Source organism: Rhinopithecus roxellana, chromosome 10 (assembly GCF_007565055.1).
Source record: "Rhinopithecus roxellana isolate Shanxi Qingling chromosome 10, ASM756505v1, whole genome shotgun sequence".
NCBI classification, from domain to species: Eukaryota; Metazoa; Chordata; class Mammalia; order Primates; family Cercopithecidae; genus Rhinopithecus; species Rhinopithecus roxellana.
Window position 1 is genome coordinate 78,765,246 of NC_044558.1, and position 25,186 is coordinate 78,790,431.

The 25,186-nt window shown below is 43.6% G+C and overlaps 1 protein-coding gene across 1 annotated transcript; it reads right to left on the reverse strand.

Annotated features, from left to right (window-relative positions):
* Positions 1–2,533: 2,533 nt before the first annotated feature.
* LOC104666368 lies at positions 2,534–24,819 on the reverse strand. The gene is made up of 6 exons (XM_030939703.1): positions 24,649–24,819; positions 24,421–24,524; positions 21,788–21,915; positions 21,174–21,701; positions 4,684–5,423; positions 2,534–3,085 (listed from the first exon to the last, which is right to left on the reverse strand). The coding sequence occupies exons 1-5, from the start codon at positions 24,817–24,819 to the stop codon at positions 5,377–5,379; spliced, it is 978 nt and encodes a 325-aa protein (XP_030795563.1). The 3' UTR covers positions 2,534–3,085; positions 4,684–5,376.
* Positions 24,820–25,186: the final 367 nt, after the last annotated feature.

Below are 25,186 nucleotides of genomic sequence, written 5' to 3' on the forward strand. Positions count from 1 at the left end.
ACAGAAGTGATATCAAGTTTCTGTTTTAGGTAAATTCATGTAAATAAGCATATGAGTTGATTTAAAGAAATATATTGATTGAACAATATTTCTCATGATGTGTACATGTGGAAGAAACAGTGGAATCAGATGAGAGAGGGATGTTTGCAGCTGCTCAGTCCCTGAGGGCAGCAGTCTCCAGGGTGGGACACATCTGTTCCATCTTCACCACTAACAACTCATGGACCTCCAGGAATGGAAGTCACAAACAAAACAGGCTTTCGAACAAATTAAAGGAAAATGTAAGATGTGTAAAATGAAAATGCACACATTTACACTTTCCGATCGCTGTCTCACACACAGATGCATACACACACACACACCTTTTCAAAGTGGAAATACATCTGTCGTAAGGCCATGGGTGGTTCATCGCTGAAACACATTATCCCGTTTCATGAACAATGTTGCCACAGTGAATCTAATGTGATTTCTTGTCATAACCATCCAGCAACCTCACAGTGACACAGGCCATGTGAAGATTTCAAAGGCTCCATTGGTTAAATCTCTATGGATCTGATGGTCTGGTTCCTGCTTGTCAGATAAGAACCTAGAGCTCTGTGAGGCAAAAGGACTTGGCAAAATTCACATCGATTTAGGACCAGATCTCTGCATGCCCAACCCCAATGTGGCTTCTCTTTCCACTGTCCTATCTACAAATTGTAGGAAGATGGTAAAACTGTGTCTTGTTCCTGTCTTTGTCCATTGCTGCATTATCATGCCTCCTGGGAACATCACTCTAAATAAAAACAGATGCAAACAGGTGATCTCAACTACAATTTAGAGAGAAGTTAAACTTAGGTTACTGAAAATAAACATTTGCCTTAGAAGCAAACATGAATTACATCACATTTTTCTTCAGTATTTTAGGAGTATGAAGCTATTGATCAAATGATACAATGAAAATAAACAGAATTACACAATTATATCCATGTAAGTCCAACACTCAAGGGAGAACATTGGTATTTTTCTTTGATTCTCTCAGGCAACAGAAAGCCATTCTGGCTGTCCTGTGAGAAAAAAAAAAATGTATAGGAAGGAAATTGACTGGGTTTGAGAAGGACAGGAAAGGTTGGAAAGCCTTGGATACACACAGGCAGCCCCAGGACACATCACATAGGCATCAGGGTCACACCAAGAAGAGCTGGTCAGATTCAGCAGACCCGGCATTGACACCAGATGGCATTCATCAGTCATCACCTGTACCCAGAGGCCATACGAACTGCTGTATCTGGCGGGTATTTCTATCAACAGTGGCTGCACATTCCCTGTGGACCAGCCAGTAAGGACCGTGTCTGCCATGGAGTTTCTGCTCAGTTTCCTGTGAAACGCACACACACAGGCACACACACAAACACACATGCACATACAGACACGCACATGCATGCATTAGAACCCTCAATGCCCATTATAGACTGTGATGTATACTCCTTAAAATTAATAGGCAAGACAATAACACAATAATGGTTTAGCCACTTATACAATAAGCTGCTTCCTCACCCCCCTAAATAGCATCTGCATACCTGAGTCTTATTAATTTCTTCATGTCTATTCAATTATTTTTACGGTAAAAAGTAAGATGGTATTACTCTATACCAATGGTCAGCGAAATGCTGCATGGGCCAAATCAGAACCTCTTAATTTTGTTTGGTGAATTAAGAGAGTTTGTTTTTGTTTTTTTACATGTTTTAATGATAATAAAAATGAACAGAATATTGTGTGGTGTGACAAGTACATGAAGTTTACATCTCAGTGCCCACAAGTAGAGTTTTATAGTAAAATGTCCATAATCATTTTCCTGCATATTGTCTGTAGCTTTCTTACAAAAATAACCCTAAGACTAGTTTAATGATGAGGAAAACATTAGACAAACACCAAAGAAGAAACAGTCTGCAAAATCTGACCACTATTTCTCAAAACCACTATTTCTCAAAAATTCAGCATTGACTAGTTGATACTGTGACTCAACAGTCTCCATCTCTGAAAGTGTTGATTCTTCCTTTTCTTAAAGGAAAGAAAAACAGGTTTCAATATCAATTGGTTGTAAATCTTATCATTTCAAATATCAAGATCATTTGAAACAAGGAGAGACTGGGAAATTGCAACAGTCCACAGGAGACTAAGCAAATATGATACTTAAGCAATTGGGTGTCCTGGTTTCTATTAATTAGTCAACTATTTATGGTTTCTATTAATTCAATAGCTAACTGTATATTCTATTAACTATTTAACCAGTAGAACAAAAAACGGGAATCAAGGAACAGAAAGAAAACATTCATTGAAAAACTGGCAATATCCAAGTACAATCTGGAGTGTAGTTGATAGTAACGCCTCAGTGTTGGTATATGAGTTTTAAAAAGTATACCATGGTCATGTAAAATGTTAATAAAAGGGGAAAATAGATGAGAGGCATAAGGAAACATTCTATACTATCTTTGCAACTTCTCTTTAAATTTAAAATTATTCCAAAATAAAAAAGCTTGCTAAAAACTAGAAAGCAGGATTTTAATTCTAAGGGAAAGGAAAATTCTCCATATCTCTAATCTAAAAAAACATGGAAGTCAGCATGAGTTCGTTTCTAGGGAATGATCTTCTCAGATGGAAAGGGGTCATTAGGTAGTAGGAGGTGGCAGGTCTCGTTTCAGTGTTTACACATGGCTCCACACAGAGCTACAGCCTGAGTTCTTTAGCAGGTTCCATAGGAGGTCCTTTGAAGAAGGGCTTCTCTGCATTCGATATGTAGAAACTTGTGGAGAAGATGAGGAAACTGAGGAAAGCCACCAATGCAATCCACTATCCAATTCCTTGACTCCCTGCAACTGCACAAAAAAGGAAAAGCAAAGAAATAGTAATTAACGCAATACATACAAACTGAGGTCTACCCATCACTTCCAAAAATTGCTTTCCCCAACAGTGAAAATTCAAATACAGAGTATTCCCCAATGACTTCTATCAGGCAATGTAGAAAGGGAGAAGTCGGATTCAGCATTGACTAGTTGATACTGTGGCTCAACAGTCTCCATCTCTGAAAGTGTTGATTCTTCCTTTTCTTAAAGGAAAGAAAAACAAGAATCAATATCAATTGGTTGTAAACCTTATGCACAGTAAGCTGCCCATCAGTCAAAATTATTTTTGACATCTCGCCTGTGGAACGTGGCATGCTGATACTTGAGAACCTTTTGCTTATTTCCATCGTCCCTTTATGTTGCATCTACTTGGGAAGCCTGTTAAGGAAACATTCAGATATCTCCATCATTTCCATTAAAATGAGAATAATGCTGTGGGAGAACATTTACACTTCTATAATCTTCCTTTCTATAAAAATTAAAAGTCATGCCTCATAGATGCTACTGAGGGGGACTAAAGATTGAAACTCAAGCATATTAACTGCCGTATCACTTATAACATCAAACCAAATAAACAGCAAATATGCTGCAGCCATGTCCCTGAATTGGAATCTGATATTTACAAGCGGAACAATCCTGGGCAAGCTGCTTCGTCTTCCTATGACTCACGGTTCCTTACGTGGGACATGGGATGATAATAGATTCGACCTCACTGGGTGATTGTGAGCATCATACGAGTTCCTAGGCTAAAGCACTTAGAAAAGTTACTGGCATGTTTAAATAATAAATATTCCCTTGCGATTGTCTTTATTAATAATCAGCATTAAATGCTAATTAATAAGGGACTGCATAAATAAATCAGGATACGCTTTTTAAAGTGTGTATTTCGCGGGCACGGTGGCTCAAGCCTGTAATCCCAGCACTTTGGGAGGCCGAGACGGGCGGATCACGAGGTCAGGAGATCGAGACCATCCTGGCTAACATGGTGAAACCCCGTCTCTACTAAAAAAAATACAAAAAACTAGCCAGGCGAGGTGGTGGCGCCTGTAGTCCCAGCTACTCGGGAGGCTGAGGCAGGAGAATGGCGTGAACCCGGGAGGCGGAGCTTGCAGTGAGCTGAGAACCGGCCACTGCACTCCAGCCTGGGCGACAGAGCGGGACTCCGCCTCAAAAAAAAAAAAAAAAAAAAAGTGTGTATTTCTAATTCATCATCTAAGAACTTCTTCTATGGAAATAATCATTTTGGAAAGAGATATATGTGCCAAGATGTTCGTGGTAACCATTATTTATGACAGCAAGAAACCTTTGAAAGCAACCTGAATCTCTATCATTAAAGGGATTAAATAAATATGGTTCAGACATGCTATAAATAGAATATCAAATCACCATCAGAACCATGACTTGAAGATAATACAGTATCACGGGAAGCATTTGCAATGTGTCATATGAAACAGCATTTATAAAATGCTATTTAACCAAAACTAATAAGTTTCTTAGGCAAGTGGACATGTGTATATGTAAAATATATAAAGCATATATAATTATGTCACACATATTTGTTATTTTAAGGGGATCTTCAGCAACATTTCTAATCAGAAATGTGACCCTATAGATGAGACAGGGTCCAGACAAAGATGAAAAGAGGAAGCCGTGCCTTAGGAGATCATTCTCAGAAGAATATCTGCTGTAACTTGTATTTGACAAGGTAAAGCGATGCAGAAGCATCATTAATAAAGAATCTGGGAACAATCCAATGTCACGTTTAGTTGGTTTATTTCACCTTGTACAAGTGGCCAGTTACCTTTCCGGTGAATTAATTCATAAAGCGATGGAGGTTGAGAAGCGGGACTTCTGCAAGCACAGCACTCTGCAGTGTGATCCTTCCACTGGCGTCAAGACATGCAGCCCAACACAGGCAGATTTGAGATTTTCAGCTTTTATCTTCTCCCCAAATCCAGGAGGAACCCAAGGAAAGATTAAAATTCCGATTGCATTCCAGATATGGAACAAAGAACTTAAAGAAAAGGCAAAGCTGAAATAGGCTTTCTTTCCATCATGGATGGGTTTCTCATTTCCTTTACCTTTTAGGTAGATATTTTTATACCTTTTGATTTATAAAAAATTTAAGAATGCAGTTTCTTTTTTCTTTCAGTTTTGTGGCAAAATCCTCTGCTTTATGTGAAATAGCTGCAGTAAAATGCTGTGTAAATTTTATCTGGAAGGTTCTATGGAAAGCCATAAACATCAGCTGCCGATGCCTCATTTTGTCCAAGGGCCAGGTTGCAACAAAGTATGTTTAAATTTAGAAATATATATTGAATTTTTATAAAGCCACAAAAATATGTCTTGAGGAATACACGGTAGTTTGACAAGCCAACACCTCTCTTTTTAATCCAAAATTCAAAAGGTAGTATAATTCTTTCTTTCCCAGCAGCAGAGGAAGTGACTATTGCAACCCACATTCTGAGTGTGAAATGAGGCCTCATTCAGTTTCCTAATTTCCAAGATTGTTTTTCAGCACCCAGCTGAATAAAGTATATCCTGGGAAGAGAGAAGAAGAAAGTCTTAATGAGGCCCAGCTCTACAGGGCCTCTCATTACTGCCCTGGTTATGAGCTACAGAGATAATCAAGCACAGAGGTTCAGAGAAAGACAGAGTGAATTTGTGAGGCTTGCCAGACAAGCGCCATGGGAGAAGCTTCCTCCAGCCCAGCAGTGCCAAGAGAAGCTGGCTCCAGAGAAGCCTCAAAGAGCTTCGGGGGAAAGCTAATGGCCCATTGGAAAGAAGCCACTCCCAGGGTCTTGGGAACCCTGGCAGGAGACTGTGGCCCACAGCGCTTCCATGGACTTAACTGCCTCATTTGTAGCTGTGCTTGGAACACATACATCATCCCTGGAAAGGTGCCTCTGTCAGGATTGAGGAAGCCCTGAATGCAAACACTCCGGCAGTGTGACAAGGCCCCTGATACAACCTGCAGAGTTGAAAGCCTGCCATATCCTCCCCACATCTCTATAAAGCTAATTACCCGCTGCACGGCCAACGGAGAAAGAATTCGTGGCATTTCCACAGCTGAGGCTGTGCCTTGAGCATAGACAGCTGACGACTCAGGCATAGAGAACCAAGCTCAGGTCTCCTTCCAATGGGCCACCTGACCAGACTTTCAAAAATCTCCAGCAAGATCAATGCCTCATTAAATACCGAAATGTAGCCATGCGGCGTCGCTGACAATACACAGTTACATACCCTCCTGGGTTCGTGGTCTTGCCTGCCAAGAGCTTGAAGAAGCCTTGGTAAGTAAACTGATATTCATCCGGGGCGGTGGTGGTGATGTCACTGCTTAGTGTGAAGGAAAGGGACAAAGATTCCTCCTACTCTTCTAACCAGGCTTGTCTGAAATATTGGTTTCTGATTTATTGACACACTTTCCTCCATGCTGTCTTCGTGGCTCTTACTGGCTCCTTGCTCAGCTTGGAAACCTCTCTACCAGGGTGTGTGCAGAGATGTCAGCCCCTGGTCAGGCATCCTCAGCCATCTGTCACCCCTCAAAGAGGCCCTCTGTCATCTGCCAATCTACAGTCGATACCACCATGACTTTCCCATAGAGGGAATTCCCAGTAAACAGTTCTTCTTGTTCTCGCTTCTAGGCAAATTTTCCCCAGAAAAAGTCACATTTCCGACAACATTTGTTTCTGAAAAGCCCCAATGTGGCTGTCAACTGCCGGTTTGTCCTGGGCCCCCAAACACCTTCTTCTGTTGTGTATGCCTCAGAAACACATTTCCCAGGCTCTCTCCCACCGACTCTCAGCAGGTTCAGCCAATTTGGAGGCACGGGTGCAAGGTTGGAGGAGAAGAAGAAGGAAGAACTCGAGTACGTGTTTTTCTTCCTGCTTCTTCCAGCATTTTCTGCTAACGGCTTTGTCTCCTCTGTGGTTCCAACTCCTTGAGAGCTCCCCTTACCATCTTCTCAGATCCCCCAGCATCATCATCCAGGACAACTATGGCTGTGGTTCCAACTTCCACCAAACAGTCCCCGTACTTGGGCACTAGCAGTATCATCCCTTCCCTCTGTTCCTCCAACCATAGGAGTGGTAACAGTTTCTTGCAACTCTTAACCTCTGCTTTATTTTCTCAAGAAATTTAAGCCTTTTTTTTTTTTAGCTTTTCTACACCTAGGTAAATAATCCCTATAGTAAATCCCTCTGTTAAAATACCTACAAGGTTTTTTGTTTTCCTAGCTGGAATGCGTCTTAGAGATTCAGTCATTTCATCCTATTTTGTTTCCTTAAAAGCATTTATTGCTACCTAAAAGTGTCCTGTGTGTATGTTTTTTTCACTCTTCTATCATCCGTCAACCCCCCAAAAATGTCCAGCTTCCTGAGAAGAAACATTTTGGTATTTAGCTCACTGTTGCATCCCAAGTGCCTAGTGGGAGGTATTACATCTTTGCCAAATGAATAAAAATTAGTACATCAAGTAAGATGGCCTCAATTAAAACATGAAATAAGATGTATTAAAGAGTGGACAGTGGACCACATGGATAGATATGTGATGAGCAAACACTGTAAAATATTAACCGTTGAATCTAGGAGCTGGTATACGGATGTTCACTGAGCAATTCTAGTAGCTCTGTCACTACCTGAATAGGAGGCAGCTGATGTCCTGAGAAGCTGAGACACCTGAGCTGGAGCCCCAGGACTGCATGAGCCCACTGTAGGTACTGAGAGAAACTGCATAAATCCTCTGAGGTTCAATTTGTTTTCTCTATGTTAAATGGGATTTTATAGTCTATCCACCCACCAAAAGCACACCATGAGACAATTTAAATGTGCCCTTAACCTTTGACTTCATTTTGATGGGACCATGCACGAGTCCATTTGCTTTGGACTTCTCACTAATTGAGACTGATCTTCCTTTCCTTTGGCCATTATGTATATCAGTAAGGATTCTTTTTAAAGAAATCTATAAAACACGCAGTCACTAGGAGTAGACTGGCTTCGAACTCAGATGGATTCAGGTGCAAACAATGGCACCAACATGCTTTTTCATTCATCTCTCAGTCGTGCTTTCCATGGTGTGGCTTTTTGCTTAAGCGCCACATGGTGATAAGAACACCATCTCCCAAACATTGTTCAGTCCATCAAGAAGTGGTTAGGGTTCCTTTTCCACAAGTCACAGTAGAAGAAGGAAGAAGCCATGATGCATGTCATCGTCTCTAGTGGGTCATGTGTCATCCTTAACCCTATCACTGTGGCCTGCGGGGAGAATGTATTGAGTAGCCCAGCCTATGCCAGGAGGCCCCCTCCCAAACCCTAAAAAAAAAAAAAAAGTCAGTTTTTCCTGAAGTACGAAGCTGGAAGGTAGGGGACCGGTGGTGTTTTTCCATAGCATTCTTAGACACTGTTAGGACAGGAAGAGCAAAGGAATGCTGAGAAGAAAAACATCAACAATTATTCATTCCCAAACCCAAACAAAATAGTAAAATAATAATAGAATCTGACTTATTCAACTCAGTAATCTTGTTAAAAAAAGAAAAAAGAAAAAAAAAAGAGAAACCAAGAGTGCCCTCAGAGTGTACCAGATATTTAAGCAATTATTCTGGAGAAAAAAGTTACTGTTGGAATTGACTTTTTTTTTTTTTTTTTTTAACATTGTAAGATTAGACCGTCTGAACCCAGTGCCACGGATGAACCAACAGATGATATACTTTATGACACTGAGTCTTCAGTAATAAGCTCAATAGGCAATGACAAAATTGGACGTATATGCAAGTTAATCCCCCACCAATGTGATCTTGGCACTTTTTACTAATTTACTCCAAAAGCTTAGGCTAGAGATCCAAAATGGATCGCCTGCTAGATGACATTTTTCTTCTAATTTGACACAATTTTTGACATCGAATTAGTTGTCAAAGTTTAAAAAATGAAATTAACATAGAAAATCAACATAAAAAATCCAGATCTCTAGCTTTTCTTTGAAAATATAAAAAGATCTGGAAAGTGGGACATCCATTCCTCCCTGCACTAGTCAGATGGCATCAGTGGCTGCTGAGCACTTTACCTGGGGCCTCTGTCCTAAGGTTCACCTCAGTCCCCACCATTCCCTCCTGCCCCATGCCCAGACTTGCCTCATTTGTGTCCCCTGCCTGGCCTTTCTGTCAGCCCTTCAGGGAACTGTGTGAGAACGAGGCCAACATTGGGGAAAGCAGCACTGGAGATGGAGACAGAATCCCGATGACACATTTGAATACTGGGACCCAGGGTGAGTTTACAACTCAGACCTAGGCATTGACTCCTCATCAATATAGTAATTTAATTTTTTTATAAAAAAGGTAAAATAGAAGTCATCCAGGATAACTTGGGGAAGCCAGTTTCTTATATGGACTGGCTCACAAAAACTAGAGGGACAGAACAATCATGTTGGTTTTTTCTTGTGGAAAGACCTCTGCTATGGACTGAACTGTGTCCCCCAAAATTCATATGTTGAAGCCCTAGCATCCGATCTGGCTGAATTTGGAGTAAGGAATTAATTAAGGTTAAAGTAGGTGGTAATGATGGAGCCCTGGTCTGATAGGACCCTTCTAAGGAGAGAGAGCAGAATGCTCGCTATTTCTCTCTGCCACGTGAAGATACTGTGAGAAGGTGGTTGTCTGCAAGCTGGGAAGAAAGCCCTGGAACTAATCAGCAGGTACTTTGCTCTTGGGCTTCCAGTCTCCAGAATTGTGAGAAAATAAAATTTAAGCCACCCAGCCTATGATATTTTATGGCAGTGCCAGAAGACTAATGCAACTACCTCAAGAAAATTAAGACTGCCTCAAAATGGCCATAACACTTGTTGATTTATTAATGGGTGCTTCTCAAGAGTTGAAACAGTGTCAGCTCAGGAGCTTAACTGTCACTCCTGCCATCTTTTTCGTGGTATTATATTACCATTATATTATGTTTAACTTATGACATAAAAAACATATTTTTTGTATCCATTTCTATCAGAACTAATCCATTTCTATCAGAACTAATTATGTAAAGGCCCCTATTCCACATATGACATAGCCAATACATATCCAAAGCAGAAAACAAAATTTTATCCCTGGGAACAAATAATTTAGTTGGGAAGAGAAGATGTATGCTCACAATAAATACTGATGCATAAATGAAAATACGTAATGCAACACTAAAAGTGCTCAATACAGTTTTAACTATTGTCAGAGTTTAGAAAAAGAAGAGATCAATGAGTTTGAAATAATCACAAATAGGTAATGAAATTAATCTTAACTATTAATTGTTAACTATACATCCAGCATGAGTTAAGTACTTGCATCTACTAAGTCATATTAGGTTAAGAAGTTTGCCCGCTGGCACAAAACTAGCAAGGGGTGAGTTAGGGTTTGAACTCAGGCTCCAGAGACTGTGCTCAGATGAACTATTTCCTTCCTGATCCTTTAACCAGCTGCAGGCTGTGTGCAAGTTTCCCTTTGAACTGATGGCTGGTAAAAGTCACAGGCTCTATCATGTCCTTCTCTTGTGTCCCCCAGTAGGCAGTCCTGTTAAGTACCCAAAGCAGACCTCATCATTGTTTTAATTAACAATGTTTCAGGAAATGTCTGTGGAATAAAACCTATAAAAAGGAACTCAAGAAAAAAAAAATAGAAGATTTGTTATACCACAAGCCTTAGAAATCTCCAACCCAAAGTCACAATAAGAACAGTTTGAACAAGAGTCTTGGAGGAAACTGGGAGACAAAAACAGGAGAATCGCTTGAACCCAGGAGGCAGAGGTTGCGGTAAACCGAGATCGCCCCATTGCACTCCAGCCTGGGAAACAAGAGCGAAACACCATCTCAAAAAACAAACAAACAAACAAAAAAACTGTATCCCTTATTCCTCAAACCTAATTAAGCACTACTTACTCTGTGCCATGTCTTAACTACTTGTTGAGGATATGGAAATGTCCAAGGCATGATTTCTGTTCAGCTCATGTGGTGGAGAAGACAAACCCACAAATCAAATGCTGTGTGTAATGCATTGCAGTGTATACATGTGAACTTTGCATATGGAAAGTCAGTCTAGGAGGGAAGAACATCAATCCTTTCTCTGGAGCTGGTTTTGAGGGACAAGAAGAAGTGACTGGGAGGCACATGAGTGTCTTGGAGGTGGATAGATAAACTCCACGTGCAAGACTATGAGGGCAAAAAGATTAGTATCAAGCAAAAGCAAATTACATTTTATGGAGAACAGAGTTACAACAGTACCCGTATCTGGCATCTGTGATTCTTCCTGTCCAGCACCAACACTTCTCTTTGAAAAACATCCTTTCTTATTTTCGGTCCCTGTGGTCTGGGTGGGATGAACCCCACCCAACCCTAGTTCCAAGACTGGTCATAATGCCGGCAGTCATGACCTCACAACGTTCTATGCACCTGGAGCCTGGATAGAGTGATGCCTTCAGGTGTGGCATGTGATCACAGGCAACTCAGGATCAGCTCTCCAGCTCCAGGACTTCTGCTGGAACTGAAAGCTTTCTTCCCACTGAGGGGCAAAGCTTCTAGGTATCTGAAGATGTTGAAGACCATTTCCTGGAACAACAGAGGTAAAATGCCCATAGGATGAGAACATGTAGCCATTAGAAGAACCTGAAAGTTCGGTGTCACTGAAAGATGAAGTTCAATAGAAGGGACAAACTGCAAAACACAAGCTGGAGAGGTTTAGGTAAGAGTCATATCACAAAAAGCCATTAAGCATTTTAAAATGCTTAGCCTTTATCCAAAGAGTAATGGAAAGGCACTGACATGACCTAAGCACAAATGAGAAGATTTGATTAAATATATCTCTCTACAATGATGGAGAATGGACCAAAAGCAGGTGGGGAGGACAAGGACAGTAAACCCTGCTAGAGACTGCTAGAATGACTCTGCAAGAATAGCCCTGAAGATAGAAAGAAGTAGATAGTTGCCCAAAATACCTGTGGAATACAACAGTACCAGTGCCCACTAGATCAAACTACACAAGAATCTGAATCTCAGAAAAGGGCTCTGAGCTAGGGAAAGAGATTTAGAAGCCTTCAGCAGAGGGATGATGATTTAAGCCTTAGGAGTGGATGAAATTACCCAGAGAACATGCATAATGAGCAGAGAACCTGGAATAGCAGGGGCCAACATTTAGGATCTGTCAGACAACAGGGAGCCCAAGACTGAGACCTGTTAATCCAAAATACACCATTTTGTAAGCTCCCTGCCATTATGCAGACCTTGGTCAAAGTGAAACATTCCACGAGGGTTCGGGCCATGAGAACCTGCCTGCCCAACTGCCTGACTTTATCACATTCTGCTGAGAAAAAGTCCGAGGCACATCACTATCACATTCTGCGGGAGCAAGGCCCCAACTGCTTCATCACAGGTACATCTTATTAACATCTTCCCCGGCAGCAAGCCATACTGCCCAGACCTCTCCCACCCATACCTGTAAGTATCCCAGCCTGTAAGCAGTGGAGGGCACCGGCATTAAACTGGTGCGCCACCTCAGCTGGTTTACACTGGACCTAAATGCTTGCATTTGCTGTTGAGCCGCCCTCTTGTTCTATGTGTGTCTTTAACCCTCACCTTGCCTTGGAAACCTAACAAGAAGGAGAAGCCAGGAAGGTAGGAGGAAGACAGAAGCCCATGGTGTTAAAAACAGCCAAAGGAATTGTGTAGAACAGTGATTCTCAAAGTGAGGTCCAGGAACTCTTGGGGCTCCCACGACCCTGGTAGGAGGTCCACGCAAGCCAAAGTATCTCTATATGGATACTAAGGTGTTATTTGTTGGTTTCGTTCTCATGAGCACATGAATGCAGAATGGAGGTTTCCAGAGGCTACTGGAAAGGTGATATTGCAACCAACTGGAGAAACAACATCATGAACTTCCTCCATTTTAATTTCTAATAAATATCAATGTTTATAAGCAAAATGGCTTTTTTGGTGGGGTGGTTCTCAACAATGTCGGGATAAACAGATCCTGTGATCAAAGTGTGAGAAGCACAGTGATAGAGAGCTTAATGTCAAATGTTACTGAGGCCTCAAGGGAACTAACCAGTCAGAAGCAACCATGGAATTTAGCAATGGACTTGACTCACTTGGTGAGAGCCGTTCCGTGTCATGGTGGCAGAGACACAGCACCGTGACTGAGAGTGAGCAGGAGCTGTGGAAGTTGAATAATGCCTGAAGGGACCATTCTTTCTGTGAGTATCCAAACTGACTCATGGTAGCATGAACCCATTTCATCTTCTACTACCCTTGGTAAAAAAGGAATGGCTACCACTGAGGGCATTAACTGGATATTTCCTGCACCACTGGGAGCTGAGTGCCACGAGGTCTTTAGTTCTATTCAGCCACCCCTTTCCAAAGTTCAATACCTGAAGCATCTCAGTGAAATGCCATTAAGATGTTTGCCACACAGGTAGTCATGGCAATGGTATGTCAGCCTGTGCTCTGTTTCCAGCCTTTTGCTGTTAACAGGTCAATAAGGAGGGCAGTCGGTCTCTTCTGCAGAATCTTAAATGGGATTTGCCAAACCAAAGTCCAAAACACAAGGAAACATCTTAGTGACCCTGATTTGCTTAAGGAAATTAACATTCTCTGTATTGCCCTTTGTACTTAATCTTTGACTAGGCTGAGGGTGGTTACATGTGCAGAAAAGGATGTAGGAGGCCTGAGACTGATGTCCTTAGAAAGATCTGCTCATAAGGTTGTCCTTTGACTGCTCTCTGGAAACTTGGATTTTGTGAGAGTTTCCAGCTTTCACTAACTAAGAAGAGTGGTTGGTGCACTGTGATAAAACTCTTCACACAAAGGACAGTCTATACTGAACACCTGCTTTCTTCCTTAGAGTTTTGGATTCAGGTACATGATAGGCAGAAAGTACCTAGGCAACCAGGACTCAGCAAAGACCTTGGGTGCTGCGTTTCTAATGAGCTTCCCTGATCCACATTTCACAATGCTCTTACCATAGGATGCAAAAGCTGGCACCCCCTGGACGACTGCAGTGGGAGAGGATTCCTGGAAGCTTGTGCCGGCGACCTATAGACTTTGCTGCGTGAGGGTTTTCTCTTTGCTGATTTTGCTTTACATCTTTTGTTGTGATAATTCACAGCAGCAGGTAAGCCTGTGTGCTGAATCCCTTGAGTTCTTACAGAGAATAAGTGAATCTGGGGGTAGTTTTGGGAACTCTGCAACACAGTTTATCACCGAGTATTATAGGATGATGCAAGAAAGAGTGGCCTTCAGAACGTGTGCAGGAGCTACCAGAAGACTATTTCTTACACACAAAGGATTATGTAAGGATATAAGAACTGGGGACGTCGAAGCCCTGCTGCCACCACCAGTGAGGAACTCAGAGGTCCCAGGTGTCCTTTTCTGAAGCTGGGAGAGGAAAGCAGAACCATGGGAACCACTGTGAAAGGACATTCCTATACCTACACAGCTCCCATTACATGGGGCATATGGAAAAACAGTCCATGGAGGCCCATGAAGTTTCATGTCTTAGGTTTTTCAAAAAGAAGCTTCTACCTTAAGAGAGGGAAGGATAAACCATAGAATGTCAAATCCTTATAAACAAGAGAAAAAGGGAAGAAGAAAAGTGATGAACACCTTCTCATTTTACAAAAATTGACCAACTAGAGACAAGATAATGAAGGCATCCTATCTTTCTGGAATTCTTCCGTAAAGACTGAAATATCTAATCACTAACTTCCCAGTGACAAAAGGGGTTACACCAGTAGTCCTTCCATTCAGTTCATACATTTTATATGGATAAATATTTTGAAACATAAATGATAACTTCTCCAATTTTGTCAGAGATCCTGAATCCACTCAGTAACACCACTCTGAATTCCTTCCTGTACCTCAAAGACAGAAATGAAAGAACCTGGCTCATTAATTTGAAACAGTAAGCAAACCTGTTCCTTTTCCTAGCTGAGTTTTCCATGAAAATCTTCAACAGAATCCTACACGTTCTCCTACCCCAAAAGCTAAGACAAAACTAATAAGAGCTGTTTCTTTCGAGGACAGGGACAATCCTTATTACATTATTCCACTTCCTTATTGCAGATGACTAGAACAAGCTTTACGGCAGAAAATAGTTAAATTTTCTCAGCTATAATAAGAATGCATCTTATGGGTCCATGTAAAGGCTACAAGTAGCTCCAATCTAATCAATCTAAATTTGAATTGGGCCAGCCACTTGTCACTCCTATGTATGCATGTACACACACGCGCACGCACACACACACTCACACCCGCACACACACGCACCCGCACACACACACAAAGTCAATTTTCATTATTGACATTCTGTATTTGCAAATTTGCCTCCTCACTAGCCCTTATTTTTGACCTCCAAATCAATACTTGTGGAACATCTGAAGTCATTTTTGTACATGGGCGGAGCAGCAAAAAATGTGAATCATCCAACCTGAGGTCAAAAAGGCAGTGCCCTCCCTTCCTGCCCAGCTCTGTGAGCAAGGGTCCTTCTGTGGTCTACTCAGTTCCATGCTTTTCCTATTATTGTTCATTTTGAGAGGAACTTTGCTGTTTAAAACAGTCCCCAACTGTAGGGCTGAAGTACCATGTAGTTAGTTCCTAAGCACAAGGAAGTTGTCGTGTGCCTTGTGGAGAAAATACGTGTGTTAGATAAACTTTGCTCAGGCATGAGCTATGTAGAGCTGTCAGCTGTGAATTCAATGAAAATGAATCAATAATCTATATTAAATGAGGTGTCTTTATACAGAAGTATACATAAAATTATCTATTGATCAGCTGTGTAAACAAAGACTAAGAGAAACCTATCTCTGCAGTTTCCCTAGGAGCAATGGTTCAGTATGTGTTAATTCATTGGAATATAACTGCTATGAATAATAGAAATTGTCTGTATGATATATATACACACACACACACACGTGTGTGTGTGTATGTGTGTGTGTGCAGATAGATTGACAAGGAGAATTAGAACTATAATTTTGAGAGAAAGAAATGAACACAATTCAGAATATTTTTTACTCTGACTTTTTTTTCACAGAGAGATTGTGGAATGGAGTGACTCTCCAGAGCTGCAGATTGAAGGTGTATTTTCATCTGACTTTGGTGATTATGGTTCTAATCTCTCTGGGAAAAAGGTATGTTTGGGGTGAGGATGGGCAGAGGCAGAACTGGCTAAACTACCCAGTCACACAGAGTTGCATCTTACTTAAAACTCAGCCATTGCCATTCCCCTCAGGGAATCTCTGACTTCAGTTTGAGTGTTCAGTGAAGCTTCATATAAAAAGGGCTCAATCTCCAAAGTCTACATGGAAGCAGAATGCACCTAACATCAGATTATTCCTAAAAAGTCTCTTTAAACCAAAACCTGCCATAAAGACGGTAAAGGTCTGTATTGCAATGTATTTAGCACAGATGGTTTTTCATTCAGCATTATGACAGAGTGCTGCTGTTTCTGCCGAGCCTCAGTTGAAGATCTAGAGTTTAAAGCACCAAGTTGTGAAACAGTTAAGCAACTACACAACACACACACACACACACACACACACACCACACAGAGAATCCTGTCTCTAAAGACAAGAATGACAAGAGCCTCAAAGAAAGGGATCAACAGAGGGGCTCTGAGACTCACATGGCCTCTTGCTGGGCAGGGACACATTGAGTAGACAGACGGGTTGAGGCGTCTGTGTTTTCCCCATTGTACACTATCGTGTCTCCTCTTCTGGGATGGACACATACACACTGCGCACGCTCAATGTGCACAGTCCTAAATCAAGATCAGTTATGTGGAGGTGAGGATAATTGTAAATTTCTCTATTTGTTGGCTATAAATATTTGAACAAAAATATTAGAATGCCCAACATTTTAAGTAACCTGATGTGGGAGATGTCTTCTGGCATGTCAAAAGGAAAGTCCATGATAACAATGATTGTGAAGGCAACATCAAGAATGATAAAGGACTCAACTTCCTGAGCATGTGTGATGTGCGTGACGTGGACATATGTGCTTTCCATTTCTTACATCATGTGAATGTGCTTTCCATTTCTTACATCATGTCATGTTATCTATTACTAGCCCCATTTTACAGACAAGAAAAATGAGACACAGAAGCATGAAGCCACCCATCCCACAGCACACAGTGAGGGAGTGGTGAAGGCAGAATTTACAGGTGGGCTTTCTGGCCCTAGGGCCCATGCTTTTAATAACTACACTAAAACAAACATCGTGATAATGACCTCATTTGAAGGAAGCATATGCTGATAATAAAGATAACAAAGGGGGAAAGTAAATAGAGTAAGGAATAAAAATAAAATTGTCAGACCCTCAACTTTGCTAAGAAACCTGTATAAATGGAAAGCTTTAGGAAGCCTGCTGCCACATTTATTCCAACTTTTATGGCCTGGAGAATGCTGCCTACTGCATTATTTTCTATATAAATGATGCTTAACCGTTTCAGAGCTTTTCACCCTTTTGGAAATATAATTAAAACTATGGACCCCATTCAGAGGAAAAAATGCAAACAACCACAACATTTCAGAAAAAAAAATAAGAGAAAATTGACTCCATAATGCTTATCAGTGACCTGCAGAAGTCTCAGCCTGCAGGGTAATTATTTCTGCTCTAAAACTGTTCATGATATTTTTTTTTCAGATCTCAATGGTAGGAACACCTTCATGGCCTCTTTATGGCTGGTATGTTTTTTTCTCATGGACAATGAGAAACATGTAATAAATTGTGTTTCCTTTTTGCTAGGAAATCCTGAGTTAAAGCTTTACTTCCCTCTCAGGAATCATCAAAGAGTCATAATCTGTACACCCCAGTCCAACATTTCCCCTGGATTTGATCTCCTTTCAATTGTTTTAGCCTTATTTTACATTTCTTACATCTATTTCTCTATGTTTCCATGTGTATTATCAAATGCTATTTCAGATGCCAACCATGAGCTAAAGCGTATGCTGGAATTAGAGAAACAGAGGGATATACTTATATAAAATAACACATATAAATGCAATGCTGACTTTTTCTTTCCTTAAGAAGTCTTTAACAATTGCTTGGGAGGAATCTGCTTTTCACTGAAGCTTCAATATTTTCAGATCTTTTAATACCAGGTGTCAAACTTATTCGCTGGGATGAATTATAGAAAGTTGCACCACTTTCCTCTGCCTCATTTATTCTCATTGTAAATATGAGAATTTTAAAAAGTCTTCCTAATTCTTGCTTTCTGATGGATTCTATACAAACAGTTGTGGTGCTGTTCAGTAAACTACTAGAAACATGGGGAGGTGAACTAAGGAGATGGGAACTATGAAATGACCTATTTTAAGAAAATATTATATGGGAAAATCAGATCTATGTCTCTAAGTCAAATGTATAATATATGTGTTTGTGGCTTTTCTCATCATCTGTATTAATCACACTCATCCTAGTTCATATTAAAGATGATCATTTCCTGTTCTCTCCACCATGGCCACCTGGTCCAAGCTGCCATCTTCATGCACCTGGATACCTGCCGTAACCTCAGCTGACCTTTCCTGTGTCCATTCTTGTTCCTTTGGGCCCAGTCTCCTCCCTCACAGCAGCAGAATGAGTTTACTAAAAAGTGAAACAATTTCTGTCACTTCCTGGCCCAAAAGTCTCCAATAGTTTCCTGATGGGTTCCATGTAAGTTTAAACCTAAACTTACATGGAACCCCATGGTAAGAACCTACTCTATATATATGTATACACACACACACGTATATATCACACACACATATACGTTAAACAAAAACAAAATACAAGTTAATTTTTCTCTTGTGTTCATAAAGTCCAGAAGCCATCAGCCAAGGCTGAGGGGTAGTGTAGCTGCAGTGGAGATCCGGGCTTCACTTCTCTTACTGTTCCACTGTGCAGTTTCCATTTCCAAGGAACACCTCATGGTCTAAAATGGCTGCTAGAGCTCCTGTCGTTACTAATGGTTCGTTTTCCAGCCATGACATAGGGACAAAGAAAGGCGACTTCCTCCACTGAAGTTCACTTCCTGGAGTTTACAGGTGCCACCCCCTTTTACATACTAAATCTTAGAACCTAGCTGGGCATGGTGGTGCGCACCTGTAATCCCAGCACTTTAGGAGGCTGAGGTGGGTGGATCACGAGGTAAGGAGATCGAGACCATCCTGGCTAACATGGTGAAATACCGTCTCTACTAAAAATACAAAAAAAAAAAAAAAAAAAAAAAAATTAGCCGGGCGTGGTGGCGGGCGCCTGTAGTCCCAGCTACTCTGGAGGCTGAGGCAGGAGAATGGCGTGAACCCAGGAGGCGGAGCTTGCAGTGAGCTGAGATCCGGCCACTGCACTCCATCCTGGGTGACAGAGCGAGACTCCGTCTCAAAAAAAAAAAAAAAAAAAAAAAAAAAATCTTAGGACACAGGCACAGAGCCACACCCTGCTGCAGAAGAGCCTGGCAAAGGCAGTCCTTATTCTGGGTGATCAAGAGCCCAGGAAAACATCAGGAGTTTGCTCCTGAGGAAGAGAAAGGAGAGTGGATACCGGACCCAGCTCTAATCTGAGTCACCCGTGGCTTGCCTGGACCACATGATGAGCTTCAGGACTCTGCCCACCTCCCTTCAGGACCCCTTTCCCACCCTCACTCTGCCCAGCCACATGGCCGTCTCGTCCTTGTTCTTCCTTCCATGCACCCAGCTAATTCCAGCCTCTGGGCTTTTGCACTAGCTGTTCCCTTGCCTGGACAGCTCCTCCCCAGGTATTCTCTGGCCTCTTCCCTCACTTCACTCAAATATTTGCTCCCAAGCAAACCTCCTTGGGGAAATTTCTCTGCCCACTCCACCGCCAATAGTGGTCTGTCTCCTCACCTAGTTTTATTCTGCACCCTGATACTGGAGATCTGTTTTGCAATTTAAATCAAAGGAGAAAAGAGAAGATATCTGCTACCCCACCCTCATCTCTGCCTAACTGGAAGCCTTGAAAGAAAATGGCAGTATTTAAAAAACATTTTTTAAAAGTTCAGTCTGGCTCCTGAGGAAACCTGCAGGCTCAAGGAGAGTGGATATTCCAGAATTTCAGGCTGCACATGACTTCTGAAAAGCAAAAACATTTTTTTTTTTTCTCACTGAAATTGGCAGTATGTCCTTCCTACTGATTTTCCAGCTGAGCTGAAAGAGCTTTAGGCAGGAGGCAGCTGGAGAAAACGTGCTTAGAAGATCTGTCTGTAAGCGGGCTAAGGCAGAGCTCTCTGCATTGACAGCAGAGACCTAAGAAGACCCCACACCGCACAGGAAGTTTAACCAACAGGTGGTCTCGCTGCTGCGCTCAGAGCCCAGCCCTGTGGACACAGCTCAGGCGCGCGGAAAGCAGGCAAATGACATTCTCCTAGCGCTCCTGCTCTCAGGAGCCCGGGAACCCTGGACAGAGGCACAGCCACCTTCCCAGCCTTAGGTGAGACTTTGCTCGCCATCCACGCAACCACGCGTGCCAGTAACCGGCGCAGAAAGGCGCGTAGGTGGCTCTCCCGGACCTGGAAGCCTCCCCCTCCGCTACTCATGTGGGTCGGCTTGATTCTACCTGGGCCCAACGTGTGCATGATAATAATAGCAGTGGTTAGCAGCTGCTAAGCTTTTCCTGCGCTTCAGGCGCTGTGCTATGTGCCTAACGTACCCACTAAATTCCCTCTGAGATGAAATAATCCACGCTGCAGAGATGCGGGAGTGGGGTGAAAGGCTTTCTGGAAAGCCCAGTTCTGTTCTACATTCTTGTACCCACCCACCAGAGACCCCCAGCCCCTCCTAGCAATCCTCAAATCACATCAGACCGGATCTCGGGTATCTGTCGAGATGATCCCGCATTTCTGCCAACCTGGGACCCCCTGCGAGCTTCGCTGTGAACGCCTGCTCCCCCGTGGACACAGCCTGGCTCTCAGGACCACAGGATGGAAGGGAAACAGGTGAAGGGAGACTGGCTCCTCCCTGGGACCCTCCCCGTCTTAGTTTAACTGAACTGGAGTGAAGGAGGCATGGAGCTCCATGGTTGGGGAAAAAGGACCCAGGCTCTCCATCCTCATAGCCCCGCCAAGTCCTGGGGAGGGGGAAAGCAAGGGACACGACCCGTCCGCCACATCCCCCCTGGCGCCGGACCTGCAAGTGTTCCGCGGGAGGTCCAGGTCCGCGGAGGCCCACAGTGTCTACCTATCCAGCGCCCCCGCCCGACCCCCAAGATAAACCCCACGTTCGGTGCGTCCCCTCATCCCGCACCCAGAGAGGCCACGCCACGGATGCCCTCTCTGCCCAGCCTCACCTGTGCCGGGGAAGGCGCCCATCACCGGGCCCAGTGCGCCGCACCAGCGGTGACCGCGTCCTCCCAGCTCGTCGAGTCCCTCACACCCGTGGCCGTTTGTGCCAGGCGGGCTGCGTCCCCTCGGGTCCTCTTGACCGCGGCTCCAGCTCCCGCCGCTGCCCGCGCTGGAGACCTGACGACTTTTCTGAACCGCCGCCTCCAGCTCGCACCCTTGCTGGGCTCCAGGACCGTCCCCTGTGCGCCCCCATCTGCACCGTCGCCGCCCGGATCCGGAGCCGGAGACCCGCCTGGGCGCAGGAGGAGAGAGAGCGCGGGTGGCGGGGAGGGGAAATCGCTCCAGGGCTGCTGCTGGCGGCGCCGGGGACGGGGAGGAGATGGGGCCGCTCTTACCCGGGGCTGGAACTGCCTGTCCGCGTGGACCCGCTCCTCTGGCGCGGAAACTCCGCGTCTGCAGACTCCCACAGTCCTGGAGACTTCTGCCGGGAACCCGGGGCACCGAGAGGGGCCCAGCCCACCCCCACCTCCCTCCTGACCGTCACTCCGGGCAGGAGGTCTGCGCTCCTCTTCCTCTCTAAATTGCGGGTCACATCTGCGGATGCCAGGAGAGCTCCTGCCTTCGGAAATTAAAAATCCCATCCAGTTGATTCGGAACCGTCTTCCAGATACACTGAGAGGAAAAAGAGCAGCGTGCACGACCGTGTGAACAAGGGATATACACGTGTTTGTATAAATGGACGTGTACCTGCATTTATAAATGTGTAGGGGAAAACACTCAAACATGCGGAAACACACCAGAAACTCATCACTGAAGAAAGAGTAATCGCTCACTGTTTGCCCTTATTGACTCATTGAGTTTTTAACACAGTAAGCCTGTGCTAACTATTTAGGTGACAGTTCCTCCTTTTTCCCACAGAATTGTCCCTGCAACAGCAGGTTTTTAGTTGGTTTGGTTTGGGCTTTGCACCACGGGGCAGGAGAAATCCAAACTTTCCGTCTTCCCCCAGCCTTTCCCGCTGATTTGCACCCTGTGCGCTCTTCTTTCATGGAAGTTGCCTGTGCCACGGCCCAACCAGATGATTTCTGTTCTGGCTTGATCTGCAGGGGGCGTGAGTCAGAGTCTGACCCCTCTCCTGACCCTGCCTCTAATGAATGAACAGCATTCAGACACCAGCCTCGTCCCCTCCCCAATCCCCAGGGCAGCACCCTCTGTGTCTGCAGACCCAGGAGGCAAGGCCCAGTCCCCCCTACACACCTAGGGCTGGCTCAGAGCAACCCCAGAAAGGAAGCCTGCTTGCTCACAGGGTCACAGCAGTCTCCTTCAGTGGAGCACCGCAGGGTGTCCTGAGCCAGGAAGGCATTTCAAGAGAAAATGGAATAAGGAAAAACTCCTGTGATTAAATGACAATGAAAGAGATAGATGCCAGCAATGAAGAATCAATTTTTGTCTCCAAAATTGGGCACATGAAGATAACCCTCAACAGGACTGAGAGAGGAGGGGTGGGCTTGAAAACCCACTCATCCTGGGAGTATGCCCCGATACAGCATATTGGAGAGTTCTCCTCCCAGGATGAGCTTGAAGCCAGCTCACTGGTTTTCTAAGTTAGTTCCATTTGCCTGCAGTGGGGAGAAGGCAGCTGTGGTAACATTTCAGCCAGGCCAGGGTGGGATAGGAATAGCACTGGGGAGTCACAGGGGGTAAAAACCGAAACAACAGCTGAAACAAGAACTACACAAAGAAACCCAGGATAACTAAAAACCCAAAATATAGAGCAAAATCAGCCAAAACCCAGTCAGGGTAACAGGCCCATGACTCTTCCGGGCAAACCCAATTAAGGGAGAAAGGGGGCATTCTTGGGGAGTCCCTGAAATCCCCTCTGTATTAGTCTGATCTCATACTGCTAATAAAGACATTCCTGAAGCTGGGAAATTTATAAAGGAAAGATGTTTAATGGACTCACAGTTCCACATGACTGGTGAAGCCTCACTATCATGGCAAAAGGCAAGGAGGAGCAAAGGCAAGTCTTACATGGTGGCAGGCAAGAGAGCGTGTACAGGGGACTCCCCTTTATAAAACCATCAGATCTCATGAGACTTGTTCACTACCATTTAAACAGTGTGGGGGAAACCACCTCCATGAGTCAATTATGTCCACCTGACCCTGCCCTTGACATGTGGGGATTATTACCATTCAAGGTGAGATTTGGGTGGGGACACAGCCAAACCATATCATTCTCTTTTTCTGGAACACCTAATGATTGTTCAACCCCCTAATTAAAGAAACACCAATTAAATCGGAACGCTGGGTGGTCACAGGAGAACCGGGAAAAGGTGAAGCAGCAATTTCACATAACTGCAGGAAAGGAGCTGTTAGAATTAGTGACAAGGACAAAGACAAGCCTGGGCTGGTAAGACCCCAACAAACAAGGGGCAAAGCTGGTTGAGACCAGCTGGATCTGACATGGTGATGGACTTGACTTATGCCCTACCCGAGACCTAATTGTACACTCGTTACCATCCAAAATCACAGACCCACCAGCACCATGATATATTTAGTATACAAATGGGTGGCACTCCAATTCTAAGAATTCCCTACTTTTTTTTTTTCCTACAAAATATCATGATTATTCCACTGCCTAATTAGAAAAGCCTATAAAATTAGACATACAAATTCTGCTGTGTGCTTCTCACTCTCCCGAGCACGCCTGCACTTCTCTCTTACGCCTGCACTTCTCACCACTGCACTTCTCACTCTCCCGAGCACACCTGCACTTCTCTCTTATGCCTGCACTTCTCACCACTGCACTTCTCACTCTCCCGAGCACACCTGCACTTCTCTCTTACCTGTGTACTTTTGCTTTACGGTAAAAGCTTCTTGCCTTTTGCTTTACTCTGATTTGTCATTGAATTCTTTCTCTCCATGGTGTCAAGAACCCGGACACTGCTGGGGCTAGGGTCCCACTGGCATCCAGATACCCTCCTGAGCCCTTTGGCAACAAAAGGGTAATTGCAAAATGTGGCTTTCAATAGGTCTGCGTAGAAAACACATACACACACACACACACACACACACACTGCTGAGAATTTCCCAAGACACCTTTGATTTGCGTAGCCTACACATGACCTTGGGAAGCAGTTGTAGTTATAAAGCAGATGGAGACTGTCTGATCTTCTTAAAGCAGCAGAAATATGTTATTCTCTCTCTCTCCTTCCCTCCCTTTCTCTGACACACACACACACACACACACACTTGCACACTAAAAATGTTGCTCTCCTCCTCAGTCCACTGAGAAATAAAACATAGCCCATTATTTCCAACCGATGGACTGGGGCCTCGTCCACCCTTCCTTCCTTCTAGAAGAGAATATGAACCACAAAGCTGTAAAGTTGTGCCCAGAGTTCCCCAGCTCTCTCTTGTCTGCGTTTACTTGCTGATTATCACTTGATCTTAGCCGAAAGGCCGAGAAGCGATATTTGCCGAGTATCTGTCTCTCAGGTCCCCCTGCCCGGCCCCGGTGTGAGTTCCCTGGAGTGTGACTAGAGGGAGCAGTGCTTTCACAGTCTCTCCAGCGGGGCCAGGCACAGTGTGCATCACAGGACCATTTGTTGCCTGAATGACTCCTGTGAAGCCATACAGTGTTAGCGTCATTTTAACGATGGAGACACCGAGAGGCAGACATGTCAAATTAAAGTCATCTACCTTGCAATATTAGTAGTATCTTTAGACCTGCAGATGCTCTTCTAGGCATAATACTTGAAGTAACTTATTTAATCTTTATGGAAACCCTAAAACTATGTACTCTCATAATACCAATTTTACACACAAGAAAACAAATTCTTAAAGGAAATGCTTAAAGAAATCCAGTTAGTTATTTGCTCAAGGTCACACGGCTGGTCAGTGATGGAGCCGAGACTCCAACTCAGATGGTTTAGCTTCAGAACTCATTTACTAGATGATTTATTTATTTATTTAATTTACTTACTTATTTGAGATGAGGCCTCACTCCATTGCCCAG